General features: G+C 51.8%; 5 protein-coding genes across 5 annotated transcripts; 3 read left to right on the plus strand and 2 right to left on the minus strand.

The window, feature by feature from the left end:
- Positions 1-779: 779 nt before the first annotated feature.
- SEPMUDRAFT_55964 (uncharacterized protein) lies at positions 780-2,670 on the plus strand (the record flags this gene model as incomplete). Its single annotated transcript, XM_016909383.1, has 2 exons — positions 780-1,268; positions 1,417-2,670. 2 exons carry the CDS (start codon positions 780-782, stop codon positions 2,029-2,031), a joined length of 1,104 nt encoding a protein of 367 aa, XP_016764652.1. The 3' UTR covers positions 2,032-2,670.
- On the minus strand, positions 1,873-4,382 carry SEPMUDRAFT_55966 (S-adenosyl-L-methionine-dependent methyltransferase; the record flags this gene model as incomplete). The annotated part of the gene is made up of 2 exons (XM_016909384.1): positions 1,873-2,904; positions 2,956-4,382. The coding sequence occupies 2 exons, from the start codon at positions 4,380-4,382 to the stop codon at positions 2,421-2,423; spliced, it is 1,911 nt and encodes a 636-aa protein (XP_016764653.1). The 3' UTR covers positions 1,873-2,420.
- A 1,264-nt stretch (positions 4,383-5,646) lies between these two features.
- SEPMUDRAFT_145765 (amidophosphoribosyltransferase) lies at positions 5,647-8,190 on the plus strand. The gene is made up of 3 exons (XM_016903252.1): positions 5,647-5,826; positions 6,014-6,123; positions 6,176-8,190. The coding sequence occupies exons 2-3, from the start codon at positions 6,048-6,050 to the stop codon at positions 7,885-7,887; spliced, it is 1,788 nt and encodes a 595-aa protein (XP_016764654.1). The 5' UTR covers positions 5,647-5,826; positions 6,014-6,047; the 3' UTR covers positions 7,888-8,190.
- A 1,843-nt stretch (positions 8,191-10,033) lies between these two features.
- On the plus strand, positions 10,034-16,418 carry SEPMUDRAFT_145766 (general substrate transporter). The gene is made up of 5 exons (XM_016903253.1): positions 10,034-10,314; positions 10,384-10,421; positions 10,511-11,642; positions 11,708-11,718; positions 11,862-16,418. The coding sequence occupies exons 1-5, from the start codon at positions 10,209-10,211 to the stop codon at positions 12,240-12,242; spliced, it is 1,668 nt and encodes a 555-aa protein (XP_016764655.1). The 5' UTR covers positions 10,034-10,208; the 3' UTR covers positions 12,243-16,418.
- SEPMUDRAFT_33534 (uncharacterized protein) lies at positions 15,197-16,477 on the minus strand (the record flags this gene model as incomplete). Its single annotated transcript, XM_016908543.1, has 1 exon — positions 15,197-16,477. The coding sequence occupies one exon, from the start codon at positions 16,475-16,477 to the stop codon at positions 15,197-15,199; it is 1,281 nt and encodes a 426-aa protein (XP_016764656.1).
- Between the last annotated feature and the right edge of the window lie 121 nt (positions 16,478-16,598).

A 16,598-nucleotide genomic window follows, 5' to 3' on the forward strand; every position in this document is an offset into this window, starting at 1 on the left:
ATAATTGTGTCGATAGTAAGTATGTCGATAGTTTCCGGTTACTATTGCTTACTCTATTGACACCTGTCTACTTAGCTATCGACCAAAAATGGACGATAGTTGTATATCGATAGTAAGACGCTCGAATTCCCTCGTACTCGTAGCATTCAACGTGCAAGCCCTCCATTATCCATATGCAAATAGACAGCGAGGTCTTGGCGACGACGACTTGACGTGTCGACGTATATTGCTTGACTCTAGCCAATAAGAACCCCTGTTTGAGCGACGGCCCCTAGTGGAAGTCGACGTCAAAAACATTGAGCAAATGTTCTACAAACGTTCAAATCTATACTTGGTCTTGACAGACTTGACTCGGTTATGCTGATATTTCTTGCACACAGCGCAGACTACCGCAGCTTAAACTTAGTAAACCAAGATACTAAGTTTCCTTACAGCATCTACTGCACATTCTGTTCCACATGCAAACAGTCAGCGAGGTCTTGGTGAAGACAATTGATATGTCGACCCATGTTGCTTGCTCTAGCCAATGAGAGCCCCTGTCGAAGCAACGGCCGCTAGTGGAAGTCAACCTCAAAAACATTTCTCAAATTGATTTGAGAATCAATTCTGGACTTTGATCTTAACAGCATATTTCAAGCTGCCAAAAGCATCTGATGATCTAATCTCGCCTAATCAATAAAAGAATAACCCAAATTCCCTCGCGGCATCCACCGCACTTATCCTTCCACATGCAAACAGTCAGCGATTCCATCCACTCGTACATGTCTAAACTGAAGACAATGCCCCCGAAACAAACCGTCTTCTCCGCAAAGAAGCAGAAGATCCTGCAAGAACTCAACCGACCCGAGGAAGAATACACGGACTTGTCACCCATCGGAGCTGTGGATCCCAACATCCGGCAGCTTGTAAATCAGATCAATGAGGCCGAGGGCTACGTGACGACGAGTAGTTGCGCGGGTAGAATTTCTGTTTTTCTGGAAGGAGCCGGTAATGTGAAAATCGACCATGATAATCACCATGATGGTAATGATGATGATCATGATACGGGCAGCACGAACATCTCCTCATCATCAAGTCAACAAGGAAAAGGAGGTGGAAAGTGGTTATTCGTCTCTCATGATCCGGTAAACTTGACAGATCTGAAAGAGGAAGGCAAGCTATTGGAACTATTTCAACTTTCCGCTGGGAATACGGAGAATTCCTTCTCTGCTACTGCTCCTCCTCCACAAGTCAAGGTCAGGTTTGTACATTTCAAATTCGAACCCATGGTAAGTGGCTCCTTCATCCCTCCGCACACACACACACACACACACACACACACACACACACACACACACATACACATACACAGCTATCTCATGCCCCTTCTTTTCCCTGATCTGTGGTCTTATTCTTTCTTCTCTTCGACTTCTTTAGATTCTCCACATCCTCACCTCCTCCCTCGCCTCAGCACAACACTGCCTCTCCTCCGCGCTCTCGGCGGGGTTTCGCGAGTCAGGAATTACGAGCATCACAGGCACCGAGCCAACGCCCAACGTTGGAATACGAACACAAGGCCTCGCGTTAGAAAGCATTATTGCTTGGCAGGATTCTGACTCGGGAAAGATCCATCCTATGGTCTCGGAAGCTTATCTCCGGACTTTGGTGGAGCTGGCCAATCAGAGGTTTGGTGCCAATCAGGAGAGAAAGGAGAGATTCGCGAGGGCTTTGCTACAGTCCAAGGGGGAGGAAGTGAGGAAGGGAGACTCTGGGGATTGGGAGCCGAAGGATGTGAGGAGGGAGAGAAAGAGAGAGGAGGGGTTGAGGAGGAAGGAGGAGATTCAGCGGCAACAGAGACAGAAAGCGGACGCAGAGTCAAAAGAGGGGCAGCATGGTCCGGAGAAGGAGGAGGAGGAGGAGGAGGTGTTTGGATCTTTTGGCTTGCAAGAGACTGTGGCAAATGGTGGCGATCCGCTACCTGCTGAGAAGCCCAGGATGATGGGTGAGAGAGGACACGGTCCCGTGGTGCATCAGAAGAAACATGATGCATGAAAATTGCTGGACTATTAGCTGACACCACCCCGAGGGGTCGAAGATTTATCTCAAGCCAAGACTGGCGTGCTGAGAAGCACGCCGGCAAGATTCTTTTCAGGTCTGTGTGATTGAGTCGCTATAGACAAATCTAACATGCCATTAGTACTAGAAAGCACCGGATGAGCCAACCCCTCTTGCTTTGGTCTTGTCGTGCGACTTGTTGTTGATCTTTCATACACAAGCGCGACGATAATCCTTCCAGCAGAGTGCTGCACATGCGCATTCCGCGCTACACCCTACTGTGATGTCGCTGAGAGCTATGGAAGACTTTTACCATGCCAGATCTTCAATTCTGCTGTAAGCACATGCTGACAATCGTATTGTCCCAATTCTCGACGTCAAAGAGCTCAATCATCAATGACGATCGGTGGTGGTGGCACGTACTCGGCGATGGCCTTGTCTGTCTTCTCCAGTGCTTTTTTGCACTCTTCCATGAAAGGCTTGAAGGCCTTTGGTGGCACAGCATCGCCAGCCATCTTCAAGCCCTGCCTGTGCGTGATGGGTTTTCCTGGCGTATCGCTCGCATACTGGTATGTGTCGGGAAACCCTTGAAGACGGAGTACCTCACGAAGAGTGAACTGGCGCTTGCCGTTCGGGTGCAGTGCGTGCGGTCCGGCTCTATCTACCAAATGGCTCAAAGGTAGGTGGCCAGGAGCCGGAGGCATGTTGTATGGCTTGTTGCGGTGTTTCTCGCGCATGACATCTGGGTTGTGGAATGTAATACCACGAGGCATGTTACCAATCGTTTCATTGACGGTCTTGTAGCCGCGAAGTCCTGTGCCAGGCTTACCGTGAGTTGGACAGGGAAATTCTGGAAGCTGTTGGCCAGGACTACGAAGGAGTTAGTAAGTGTTTTATGAACGAGAAAAGCATATGACATACCAAGCTGCAAAAATGATCAGCCTCTTGCGAGCTTGAGGGTTGCCATAGTCTGCAAAGCTAATCACACGCCACTCGACATCGTAGCCGACAGAAGTGAGCTGACGCATGAATAGCTGCCAATTTGCGCGATGCTTCTCAATTCCACAGAGTCCTGGTGTTTGCTCGAATGTAAAAATGCGAGGCCGAAACTTCTTTCCAGCTTCCTCCGCTGTATACGCAATGGCCTCGTTCATCTCGTCGTCTTTTCCAGCGATCGTGTGGTTAAAGGACCAGTATCGGCATGGATTCGAGGAGTGGATTACGTCGACCTGGATTGCACCGGGCTTCACCATTGCGATGAAATCTGCAACATCATTATGCATTGTCGTGCATCGGCGATGGTTCTTCTGGTGTGTGCGCACTGCGCATTTCTGGTTGTCAATGGCATACTTCACGTTTAGGCCAGCAAGTCTTGCCGCTTCCGAGACGCCTCCACTGCCACAGAAAAAGTCAAACAGACTGTATGTCTTCAGTATTGGCGTCTGGGGTGGCTTCGCAGACGAAAGTCTGTCATCGTCAGAGTCATCAAGGATGATCACGTCTGCGCTGCGCTTTCTCGATGAGGCTGGAGTAATTGATAGATCGGAGGCCTTGCGCGAAGCGGCTGCAGCCTTTGGCCGATCTGTCTGCTCACGCCAGCCTTCACGCCACTCCCGGAACAGCTCGACTGGGGACTTTCTATATTTGGGGTCGGCCTCATCAGGCAAGAGACGACGAAACGCGTTCGAGACCAACTTCTCCCTCTTTCCATCCATAATGTATCGCTTGACTACCTTCATGCGGCATACGAGGCGGGCCTCTTCCACTGCCTTGTCCTTCTTCAAATACGTCATGGCAAGAGGGCCGTCTCCGCATGGCATTCGAAAGAATTTTCGCGCCGCTCCTTCAAGATTTCGAAAAGAGAATTGTGGGAAGATTGCGTTGGTGAACACAATCTCCCGAATACACACAAATGAAGTGAGGGGTCGGTCCTCCAGTCCAGACACAAAATGTGGGCGATTGTCATCCATCGGCACCAGAATGATGGCTGCGAGCTCGTTGGTCGTCCTAGAGAACATGTTATCTAGACTCCGCTGTCGTCGCAGCAAAATGCCACGCAAGATATACGCGAGAGGGTCAGCACGGGGCAGAGCTTTGTCCCGCACTATGTGAGTGACGCGAAGGAAATCTCCATCAATCAGTTCAACGTCTTCACCTGCTTCGAGACGACCATTGCCCAGAAGAGGCGCATAGGGAGCGATCTCATGGTTGAAGGGAAGTTCATTGCCAGCGGCGTAGCGTGTGTGGTTCTCAAATTCTTGTCTAGTGATAATCTCAACTTCCAGAAGATCGCTGTCTTCCTCTTCGAAGTCTTCAGGGGTTGGTAGCGGAATGTCCTCATCATCCATGTCATACTCGGCTTGAGTGGCTGCTGGCGAGGGCGTGTCTGCAATTTCGATGGGTAGCATGGGGTGCGCTCTTCCCTTGCCTTTCGAGCGTGGTTCGTTGCCCGCATTTTCACCATCACTGTTTGTGAGATCAATTTCGATTGGGCTACCTGACATGGTACGGGAGCTATAGGGCGAGATCGTCCGCGACACTGTCTCTGCGGTGTGGGAGCTGGATGGCCTGTCGCCTGGCGGATCAAGACTTAAGCCGGACATCTTCGCGTTTGTGATTTCCAGTTGCTGCGACGACGGCAACAGTTGACTAGTGAAGCGACAAGAGCGCTTCAGTAGAGAGTAGCTAGCGGCAAGTGACCAGACCGGTTCAGTGGCGAGTGGCTAGCGGCAAGTTCCTGTGTCTGTGTCTCGCCTGAGCTGTGTTGGTGGATGCAGTTAGAAGAGCGCAGATGCAAGTGCGAAAGTCTTATAAGCCTCACTTTGCAGAAATGTTTGTTGTGTGAGCCAATCAGAGCTGTGCGTTGAGGTGGCACAAAGGTCAGCACGTCCACATCAGGCCTTTGAGCTTGTTCGCGCCGCTGTCGGCAGTAACAAACGTGTAAGAATTGGATTATCAAAGATGTCAACGATGTCAAAGATAAGCTGGACTGACTGTCAAAGATAACAATAGGGACTGACCCATGATTAGAGTTTAGTCATGCGTTTCGTTGTGAGGCAGGGCGTATCAGTAGCTAAAGAGTACTCTCAGACAGGCGAAGTGAAGTACAGTGCAGTGCAGTGAACTGCAGTGAAGTGAAGTGAAGTAAGGACGGCAAGTCGGGACTACGCCAGCGCTCTGCCCGCAGCATATGTGGTGACGAGTACCACCGCGTAGGGGAGCATGTTCCTGATTGAACGATCTTGAGGTCCGTCGTGACCTTGTCCCTCTGTATACCATAGCTCTTTTTGTCAAGTCTTCGGGCGCGATAGAGGAAAAACGTCGCTGCGACGGCGCTGCGGAGCGGAGGACGACGTGCAAGACCACCAGATACCATCGCACGCTCGATGCCGCGCGCTCAGATAAGCGGTGGAGGATGAGAACGCGTTGGACGGCGTCGACAAGACGCGTCTTGTGGTGAAGATGGGATGGCGTCGCAAGAGAAGTGATGTCGGTCGGAGTTCTCGGCTCGGCAATCAGCCACTCCCCCCGGTTCCCGTCCGTCATTTTCCTCTTCACGGCTAAATTCTTCTCTCAGCTTTTTCACTGTGCGTGAGAACGATGTACACCCACGTCCACGCAAGACTCGTCGCCAGTCTCCCGACTTCCTGCCGCCTCCTGCGCCATGCATCAATAAGACGACCCTGCGACGCGACCCTCCGTCCACGACAGCGTCCCTCGCGCCCCTCCGCCCGAGTCCCGCCCTAGCACGAAAAGAAAGAGAAGAGAAAAAAAAGGAAAATCGAGGTCCAAGTATGTCTGGCCGTGAGACGACACCGCTCCTCCTGCGCTACGATGATGAACTATGGTTTCCATATAGATGTTAGACTTAGCCGTCATGGCATGAAACACCAATCCTGATCTACATACAGCACGCCCGCTCGCTCATTTCCACCTCTCCAGGGTACGTCGACAAGTGCTGACTGCAATGGCTTCGCAGACTTTCTTGAACCACACCAACACCACGATCCGTCATGTGCGGCATTCTTGCTGTCATCCTCGCCAGCCAGACCGCTGACGCGGCACCTGAGCTTCACCAAGCGCTGTACTGTAGGTTCGAGGTGCTCGCCTGTGCAGCCATCACCGACTGACATGCGCAAAGACCTCCAGCACCGCGGTCAAGATGCGTGCGGCATTGCGACCTGCTCAAAAGGTGGAAAGATGTACCAGTGCAAGGGCAACGGCCTAGCCTCCAAGGTCTTCCAAGAGGGACGGAGAGTGAATGATCTGCCAGGATACATGGGGCTGGCACATCTGCGATACCCAACAGCTGGCAGCAGCGCGAACTCGGAAGCGCAGCCATTCTATGTCAACTCTCCATACGGTATCTGCTTTACTCACAATGGCAATCTGATCAATGCACCAGAGCTCAAGGAATATCTGGATCAAACTGCACACAGACACATCAATACCGAGTCAGACAGCGAGCTCATGCTCAATGTCTTCGCCGACGAGCTGAACGAGACTGGCAAGGCCCGAATCAATGCCGAAGATTGTTTCAGTGCGCTGGAGCGCATGTACCAGAGGTGTAAAGGCGGTTGGGCATGCACTGCAATGTTGACTGGCTTCGGCTTGATTGGCTTCCGTGACGCCTATGGCATTCGTCCCATGGTCATTGGAGAGAGGGAATCTGAGGATATCCCAGGAGGCATGGACTACATGATGGCGTCCGAGTCCGTTGCACTCGACCAGAATGGCTACACCAATATCCAAGACATCCTTCCCGGCCAAGCTGTCATCATCGAGAAGGGCAAGAAGCCCGCATTCCGGCAGGTGAGCCCACAGATGACATACGCTCCCGACATCTTTGAGTACGTCTACTTTGCCAGACCAGAGAGCATCATCGATGGAATCTCCGTCTACCGCAGTCGTCAGCTTATGGGCTACCGCCTGGCCGAGACCATCCAGAAGCAGCTTTCCCCGGAAGAACTGAGAGATATCGACGCTGTCATTCCGCTTCCAGAGACCGCCCTTGTATCGGCTTATGCTGTCAGCAAGCACCTCAAGAAGCCATACTGCCAAGGCTTCATCAAGAACCGTTACATCTTCCGCACGTTCATCATGCCATCGCAGAAAGCCCGTCAACGCGGCGTGCGTGCCAAACTAAATGCCATTCCCATCGAGTTCAAAGGCAAGAATGTGTTGCTCGTGGACGACAGCATTGTCCGTGGTACCACCTCTCGCGAGATTGTACGCATGGCTCGCGAAGCTGGTGCCAACAAGGTCTATTTCAGTAGTTGCGCGCCGCCTATCACGCACTCGCATATCTACGGAATCGATCTTGCCAGCAAAGACGAGCTTGTGGCGCACCAGCGGACCGTGGACGACATTGCCAAGCACATTGGCGCTGACGGCGTCATCTACCAAAACTTGGACGATCTCAAAGCCGCATGTGCACAAGAGAGCCCTCGTGGCCCTGGTCAGGAGTTTGAGGTTGGCGTGTTCTGTGGCAAGTACGTCACTCCTGTGGAAGACACGTATTTTGAGCATCTTGAGCGCATCCGCGGCGAGACGAAGAAGATGAAGGTGCTCGAGAGCGCGCAGCAGGCCGTCTCGCTCGGCAAGGCGGAGCCCGAGCAGGTGAAGATGGCAGCTCACGGCGTGGCTGTTGCGGAGAGTGGTGAGGTCGTTGCTCGTGACTCCGGCTCAGACGGAGAAGGTCGTCTGCCGAAGAAGGAGCGTGTCGATCGACTGTCGCGAGGTAATAGCTTTGCCGATGCCCGACCCCGACTCAACGGAGCACATGGCAGCGAGAAGCACGATAGCCAGGACATGGGCCTTCATAACCTGAACGACCATGACGGACATTTGTGAGCAGAAGCGGGCACGATGTAGATGACAATTCAACGCGACGACGGCATACGGATGGCGTTTTCGGGGTGTCTGGCGCTCATAGATGGGTTCGTGCAGGCTTGGTGCGGCATCACTGCCGCGGCACATGGGTGGCGGACGTTGTGGTAGCAGCCTCGACTGCGTTGCGCAGTTCAGATGGATGCATTCCTGTTTCGGCACATGCTCCATACCGTACTTAGGTAGTACTTGTGGCAAAATTCCATGCCTTGATACCTAATCTGCAGTTGCACAGTTGCCAAAGTGGACAAGCATAATGCACGATCGACCAGGCCTCTCTACCAACGCCACTGATGTGGCTCTACTACATGTACATGGCAGTTCCGATCTATTCCAATACTGACATGCTACCCGTGAAAACGCACGTTCCTTGTTCCTGCGTATTCGGAGATGGAGACAAACCTGTCTGTAGGTAGATCTGCAGTATGCCCATGTGAGATAGGCGAAGGTGGGAAAGGATACATACAGTAGAGCAAAAGAGAGTCGCCTCTCGGTCCGTTTCCTCTTCATCTTGGTAGGCGTTTCAAAAAAAAATTCAAAAGATCCTAGAAAAGCACATTTACACACACGTCACTAGGCCATAACACCAATGGCATATATGAATATCAGACTAGATACTTCCTGGTTCACACTCTCGCAAAGCGTGCCGGCCGGCCGGCCGTACTGCCCGTACTGCTACGTCGGACGTTATTATTATTAATATGAGGTATTGTTGTACCTTCAACCTAGGACAGACATACCTTGGACAGCAACAGCCGCTTCCACCAGCCGGCGGGACCCGGCGGTCGGCCATACAGTAAAAAAAAATCCCAAACCATCGTTTGTGCACCAAGTGTATAACCACAGCGGAAGAAGAGCAGAGCACAGCACAGCATAAGGTACATGTAGGTACCCAATATCGGACCTTCTTTGTCGCACCATTTTATTTTTTGTTGACAAGACCTGCAGAAGCACACGAACCTGGAATACCTAGTCAGTCGCTAAGAAGTCGATTATGCACAATATGTCCAACAAATGTCTATATGCACCGCGGTCTGGGGCGGTGGCGGTGACCCGAGTGGAAAAGTGGATCAAGCAGAATCATGTTTCGGCACTCACTCACTCACTCACTTATACTACCAAATATCTTCTACTATGGATCAAGACACCTACCATCTAGGAGGTAGTGCTACCAGCTATATCTCTCTCTCTGATCAGAAGCGTCTCGGATGTCGGGCTACATACTCAGCATAATGATGGCGACATGTAGGAGAGATACTGGTAAGGTAGTTCTACGGTATATCGTGGTTCGGTGATAAGATTTGCTAAGCATCATCCGCTTTCACCACTAAGAGTCTTTTTAGTACTGTTACACAAGAGAGAGCACCGCTTCCACTCCTCATCCCCCGGACCCGGGGCATTTCATGGATCTGGCTCGCCTTTATTGCTGACTTTTCGCGGGATGTGGGGAGTTCTAGACCTTTTCTACTTACCTACATACATGCCTACTTATTGTGCCTGTATACAACATCATATCTCAGCTGAATGACATTCTGCTCAGAGACAGTACGCCCTCTCGGAATACGGCAATGGGAAATGCAAGAATGGAAGCTACTGCGGTACGGTTGCGGTGAAGAAAAAGAAGCCTTCAGACGCCGCCAAAACCGCTGATCTTCTGCTTGAAACCGCTAGATCAAGTCAAGCAGCGGAATGGACAAGTCGGAATTATAGTGACGCTAGGACACTTTATAAAACATTCTGGCATCTACCTCGCAGTACCACCGAACATATCGCCGAGACTTGCAAAAGAGTTGCTTGTTCACCTGCTAGGAGCTTGTTCCCTTCTAGGCTTAACTGGTAGGCTAACTACTCACTAACTACTAACTAACTAGTGGTAGGCGATGTGGATCTCCTCCTCTTCCTCTCCTCCTCCTCCTCCCCTACCCCCGAGCCCGCCCCAGCTGGAGAAGATCCGGGCACAAACCAAAAATTTCATGGGTGTCGAATCAAAATTGATAGGTATTCCATCATCAACACCATCATCATCATCATTGTCAATGCATGATTGGCTTCTTCTTTCCGTCTTCCGTGCGTCTGTGCCGCCCATTCTATTCTCCACAAGAGTCCACAACATGGGATCCGGATGCCGTCCTCTTCTCAGGTGACATGTCACCGTGGTACCGTAGCATTGTCGATCCCTCCCTCCCTCTGTCTTTCTCTCTCTATATATACAAGGACGGGACTTCCTACCGCCCTTCAGTAGCCACGGTCTCCCATCATCCATATCGCCGCCATCCACAACAACCATGTGGGGAATGAAAGATCGCTATTTTGGCCTGCGAGGCGGATGGCTCACCTTCTGGGTCACTGTCGCTTGCGGCACGGATATGACGCTGTTTGGTTACGATCAAGGTGAGTGGGAGGACGACTGTAAATTCATTCAAACAAGTCCGATCAAACTGACAGGAGGAAACCCCCCAGGTGTCTTTGGTGGTGTTGTCGTAACCGATGATTTCTTGGTATGGTCCTCACTGCATACATACCTTAGGCTTCGAGAAGATCAAAAGAAAAAAAAGCATGGCTAACACGATACGGTGGGTGTGGATAGGATCAATTGAATCTACGAAACAATAGCAGTCTTCTGGGTACAGTGACGGCCATCTACGACATTGGCTGTTTCTTCGGAGCCATCATGGCCTACTTCATCGGTGACAGACTCGGAAGGAAAAAGACGGTATTGCTGGGCACGACCATTATGAGCATTGGCGCCATTCTCCAAATCACCGCCTATTCAGTCCCACACATGATTGTCGGCCGCGTGGTTGGCGGCATCGGAAATGGACTCAACACCAGCACTGCACCTCCATGGCAAGCCGAAACGTCCAAAGCAGCGTGGAGAGGCAAACTCATCGTCATCGAACTCATTCTCAACATTGCCGGCTTCTCCCTCAGCAACTGGGTCACCTACGGCTTCAGCTTTCTCGGGGGAGGTGTCGCGTGGAGAGTCCCACTAGCGCTCCAATTCATCTTCATCGCCATCCTCTACGCCACCGTCCCCTGGCTTCCCGAGTCTCCGCGCTGGCTGGTTCAAAAAGACCGCGTCGACGAAGCCGAATTGATTCTCGCCGATGTCGAAGGCACCGACATTATGGATCCCTACGTACAAACCGAACTCAGCGAAATTAAATTCTCCATCCAATACGAACGAGACCACTCTGTCCGCGTCCGTGATCTCCTCCGAGGCAAATCCTCCGGCGACCCAGCCGCTGGAACCGCAACGCTTCGAAGACTCATTCTGGGAATGGGCGCGCAAGCCATTCAACAACTCTCCGGAATCAACGTCACGAGCTACTATCTCCCCACCGTGCTCATCGAATCCGTCGGTTTCTCCAATATGATGGCCCGTCTCCTCGCCGCCTGCAACAGCGTCAGCTATCTCCTCTTTTCTCTCATCGGAATCCCCAATGTCGAACGATGGGGTCGTCGTAAAATGCTCATTTACGCTGCTCTCGGCCAAGGAACGTGCTATATGCTCATCACCATTCTCTTGCGCTACTCGGAATTGCCCGGGTATGCGTATCAGAAGGAAGTCGCTTCTGCGAGTGTGGCGTTTTTCTTCTTGTATTATGTCTTTTTTGGAATTGGAATGCAAGGTGTGCCGTGGTTGTATCCTGCCGAAATTAATGGTTTGAGTATGAGGAATAAAGGTGCTGCGTTGGGTACTGCTACGAATTGGATTTGTGAGTTTTTTCTTCTTCCTTTTTCTTTTTGATACTCAAAAACTAACATTTCCCTCTTCTTCTAGGTAATTTCATGGTAAGTCTCAACGAGCAAGAAAGAGCTTCTAGCAGGCCTCCCGAAAAAAAAAAAAAAAACAAATTTGTTCTCAAATCAGAGAGGCGAAAAGAAGAGAAAAATAAAAGAAAGAAAAAATCCCTCAACTAACTCCAAAACAACAGGTCGTAGAAATCACCCCCATCGGAATCCGCACTCTCGGCTGGCGCTTCTACATCATCTGGACCGTCTTCAACTTCAGCTTCGTACCAGTCGTATATCTCTTCTTCCCCGAAACCGCCGGCCGCACACTCGAAGACATCGACGAATACTTCCGCACGCACGCGAGTGGGAAGGATATTTTGGTGTACAAGGATAAAGAGGGAACGCAATCGACGCGACCATTGCGGTATATTGAAAAGGAAGATGGTCAGGTGCGCAGGAGGAGTAGTGTGAATCCTCGAGCGGCCGCCATGGCCGAGCAGGATGCGGAGAAGGGTGTGGGATTGCCGAGTCATTCTTCCGAGGAGAGAATAGAGGTGAGAGATGGCAAAGATGCCAAGTGAAAGAAAGGGAGAAAAGAATAAAATTTTTAAGGCTTCTTTATAAAAAGGCTGGTAGTGGAACCAAGCTCGATATCTTCATCATCATCATCATCATCATCTATGTGCACATTCACAGCATCAGCCACACTTTCGTCGGAACAGGCTCGGACCAACCCTTCTGCCCGCAACCGTATTCTTCAGTGCTGACAGCTCTTGCTTCAAACCCTCGACTTCCCCCTCCAATACCAGAACTCGAGCTCGCGTCTCAGGACATTTCAAACACGTAAAGCTCGCACTCCTGACGAGCCTTGTTCGCATGCATGTATCCATGGTTCCATCTTCTGATCCCAAGACAGTCACAAATTCATTCTTCCTCACCGGCCGGGAATTCAATGGTGATGCCTTCACAGCTTGTGCTCGTGCTCTAGCCCAGGGGGATTTTGATACAATCGCGGGATCAGGAGCCGACAAGGGTGACGCGGCAATAGGCTCATGTCCACCCCGGAGCGAATTGCGGCGATGGAAAGGTTTGTTCGGATATCTCCTTTTTTTCACCAGTGGGGAAAGCGAAGACGATCTTGGAAACAGCTCTCTGACGCCCTCGGACTGCGCTGCCATTGGCAACAGAGCCCCTTGAGCTGTGCTGATTTCTGTCTCCTCTGCTCTGCAAGCGGGTTCGAAGTGGCTGGCGGGGGAAGGAGAATTTTCCTTTTGGACGCCAAGAACCATAGAAGCTTTCCGTTCAGATGTGACATCCTCTGGGCTACGCTTTGGTTGCTGTCGTGGCGCCATCTCATTATCATCATCATCGTCGTCGTCGTCAGATGTGAGCCAAACATCGTCCTCTTTGCGACCGTGCTTGGCCATCCCGCTCATGCTACATGCGGAGGAGTGCACGCCAGGCATTGCTTCGCGATGGCTGGTATCCGCGGCAGTATCTCGTCCCCCAGATAGGAAATGAGCATTGTCTAGCTCAGACACAGAAGCCGCCATCTCACTACTTGCAACTGTAGCATCGCCAATATCCATGGCACTAGGCTTGAACGTAATGTGACGATCTCTCGACCCGACGGGCGGCACTTGCGCGTTGGGACGACGATCTCTTTTTAACGAGCGTTCATTGCTCAGATATTTGCGACCTGATACTGAGGCCGAAGTGGAAGTGCTTGCATCACTGGTAGCTGGTAGCGAAAAATTGAGTCTCAGGGGTCTGGCTTTGCCAGCTTTGGCAACCGATGCAGGAGATCTCTTCATGAAGGTCTGCTGTGATAGCCGGGGTCGATCGCTGTGTGGACTCGAGACCTGCCTGTAACCACTCCTCCCTGCAACATCCCTTGATGGCGAGACCGAGTCCGAATGTCGACTGGAAGGCAGAGGTGCTGGACCGGACCGCTTGGGCACAGCAGCTAATTCATCCGGATGAAAGGTCAGCTGGCGCGTCACCTGCGGCTGTTGAGCGCTGCTCCGCCGCAAGGCTAACGGCAGTCCAAGGCCGCTCATATCCTCGCGCTCGTTCTTTGGCGTCGACTTCTCAGGGCCCTTTCTCATGGGCAACTCCGAACTACGAGCTCCATGCATGGGGTCTATCACTGCGTCCGAAGCTTCTTTGTCAAATTGACCAAGGTGTGCACCACTAAGAGCTTGTGGCGATGCGCCATTGATCCATTCGACGCTGATGACCTTCTCTTCTCGCGAACTGACCTTTTCTGACGCGAGCATCAGACCAACTGCATCGTACACCTGGATAGCTCCGTTCATGAGCCCGACAGCTATGAGACTATCACTTATGCCATCATCCATGTCCTGCTTACTCTTTTCTGTATTGGCGCCACTGCGACTGGTCTGCGACTTTACATCGCCACGGTCCGAGAGGACAGAAATCGCTGTACAAGGAGCCCTGCAGTTCCAGGTTCGAAGTATTGCTCCACCGTTCGCAAAGTCGATGATCCTGCATCTGCCGTCTCGCCCAGCAGTGACTGCCCGCAGCTTGTAGCCCGGAATGAATGCGATGCCGATTATAGGTGTGGCAGCATTGAAAGTGTCCAAAGATAGGTCGCCGGTGATGACTTTGCGATGCAGATTTGTTAAGCGAGAGATCTCACCATCGTTACCCGCCACTTGAGTGGTGTATCTACCAGCGTCTCGTGATACTCTCGTGGCATCATAGGCAGCTACAGTAGCATCCTGAAACGCAAGCATGAAGATGCTTGGCCTTGCAGGATGGAATGCTGCAGCGCACACTGGGGCGTTCGATGCATTCGGCTGCATGAATGCGCCCGCCGTAGTGCCCGCTAAGTTCTTGAGGTATACCACTGGGGGGATACTGGATGCTGACACCATCAGCTGCTCGTTAGGCGATATCGCAAGTGCCACTGGCGCACTTGAATGCTTCTGTACCGGCTCAAGCAGTCGTGACCGCTCCGTGCTGTATTGCTGTATGCGTCCATCCGAAGCAGTCGATAAGAAGAGTGACTTGGCATCATTGGAGTATTGTAGATGGCGGACCTCTTCTTGTGGAGCGCTCAATCCCCAGCTCTGCTCCTTGCCTCTTTTAGTGTCGTGCAGGACCACGACGTCCTTGCTGGCCACTGCTAGAATGCCCGACCCATCTTTGGCTTCTCTTGCTGCCACAATGCCATTTCTGCTACTTTGGAAGACCTTGCGAAAACCCGACGCGTCCTAGGCGAAAATCTGTCTTGGCGTGGCTATGATAAGATGGTGGGTATTGGGGAAAGTGAAGTTCTGCTGATTCGAACGCCTGGGTAAAGGTGCCTCTTTGGCGATGTTTTGTGTGGCGGACATGGCAATATTTAGTCGTTTTCGGATGTTGTCTCCGTCGGACGTGTTCGTCGTAGAATGGAAGTCTCTATAGCCCGCCGATGCTGCCTGCCCTATCATCTTCCAGTGCGCCTCCTTTCGCTACGTGCCTCACGCTCCGATCAATCCTTCAACATATCGCTCCACCTGGTTCTACGTCAAGTACCGAAGGCACCAATGCCACCAATCGCAGCGCCCAGATAGCCAAAGTCCGAGATTCTTCTCCTCCCAAAGATCTGAACCGCTTCGCCATGGGGCCACACCAGAAATCCCGTATGAACTGAAAGCCAACCCAAAGCAGTAAACGAAGTTACCATAGTGAGCATCACCGTCCTGAAATTCCGGTAGAAAAAAGGATGCCATTTGACGTTCCACAATTCCAGTTTGTTGGGTTGCCCTAGAAGAGGAATTTGGTTCCATATGCCGACTCGAAAGCTTCGCATAGTGTGCGAGATGGTGGGATGGTGCGGTGTGCCCCATGAAAGGGTGATGTTACGTTCTGTTCGTAGGTCGAGGACTTCTGCCTCTGACTTGCACAGCGAGATTGCCAGCACATCTTCCACCTTCGTTCCCAACTTCAATTGCTGACATATGCGTTCCGTATACGTAACCAGTTTCTTATACTTCCTCCTCATCGTCCCAGCAAGCCAGTCCTGCGGCAATTTGGGAAATAGCATCAGAGTCAGATATCCCACTAACAAACAATCCACGGCCGTCGGGCCCTCTTCCACCCCGAGTAGGTGGTTACTGTTCCCCAACAACTCCTCCAGCGGCTCAAAGAAATTATCAGCAAGCGCATTGAGTTTGAAGACGGCAGCGTGTTCCGGTTTCTGCAACAGTCCTCTTAACGTCTGCTTTCCCCCGCCCAACAACAGGCTAGCTCTCTTCTGCGTAGCCTCCTCGAATGATTTGGACTGATCCTTTCCCACGCCATCAAAGCCCTCCGGTCGATTGCTCATATCCTCGTGGACATTGTCGACATCGATGGATGAAATGCCCAACTGTTCAGTCCTCATTCTCGCAGCTGCCCGCCACCGAGGCGGGAGAGTATAGTTCGCATGCCATGGTAGGACTTTGCTGTAAGCGGGTCGTGTAGCGAGTCGGTAATTTTCAAAGCCGACATAAAGTGATATATCGAGTAAAGTTTGGGCGTGGGATTCGATGAAGGATGTTATGGCGATGGCGTCAGCGCGTTGCTGTTGGCTGAGACCAGAGTGGGAGAGCAGGCGTTTGTCTATCAAATGGCGGACGATGTTGTTGAAGCCTGAGACTTTGGCGGTGCCGTCGATGAGAAGTGGCAGCGGCCGACTTTCTTCGTCGTGCGTGGGGACGATGGTGTAGGCGTGGGGCACATGGAGTTGGAGGAGAGCGACGGCGGCGATACAGGCAGCGTCGATGGAAGGGAGGCCAAAGGCGGGCGGGAGGATGAAAAGCTGCATACCGTACCTCAGTGGGGTGGGATACAGATTGATATGCGTCAGTTGTCAGTCGAGGCGCAAAAGAATCAAGATCAGGTAGAAGACGCGTTGGGGACGTGCCAAACGGATTGCCTCTTTGGGA

Source organism: Sphaerulina musiva (genome assembly GCF_000320565.1).
Source record: "Sphaerulina musiva SO2202 unplaced genomic scaffold SEPMUscaffold_1, whole genome shotgun sequence".
In the NCBI taxonomy this organism is placed as follows: Eukaryota; Fungi; Ascomycota; class Dothideomycetes; order Mycosphaerellales; family Mycosphaerellaceae; genus Sphaerulina; species Sphaerulina musiva.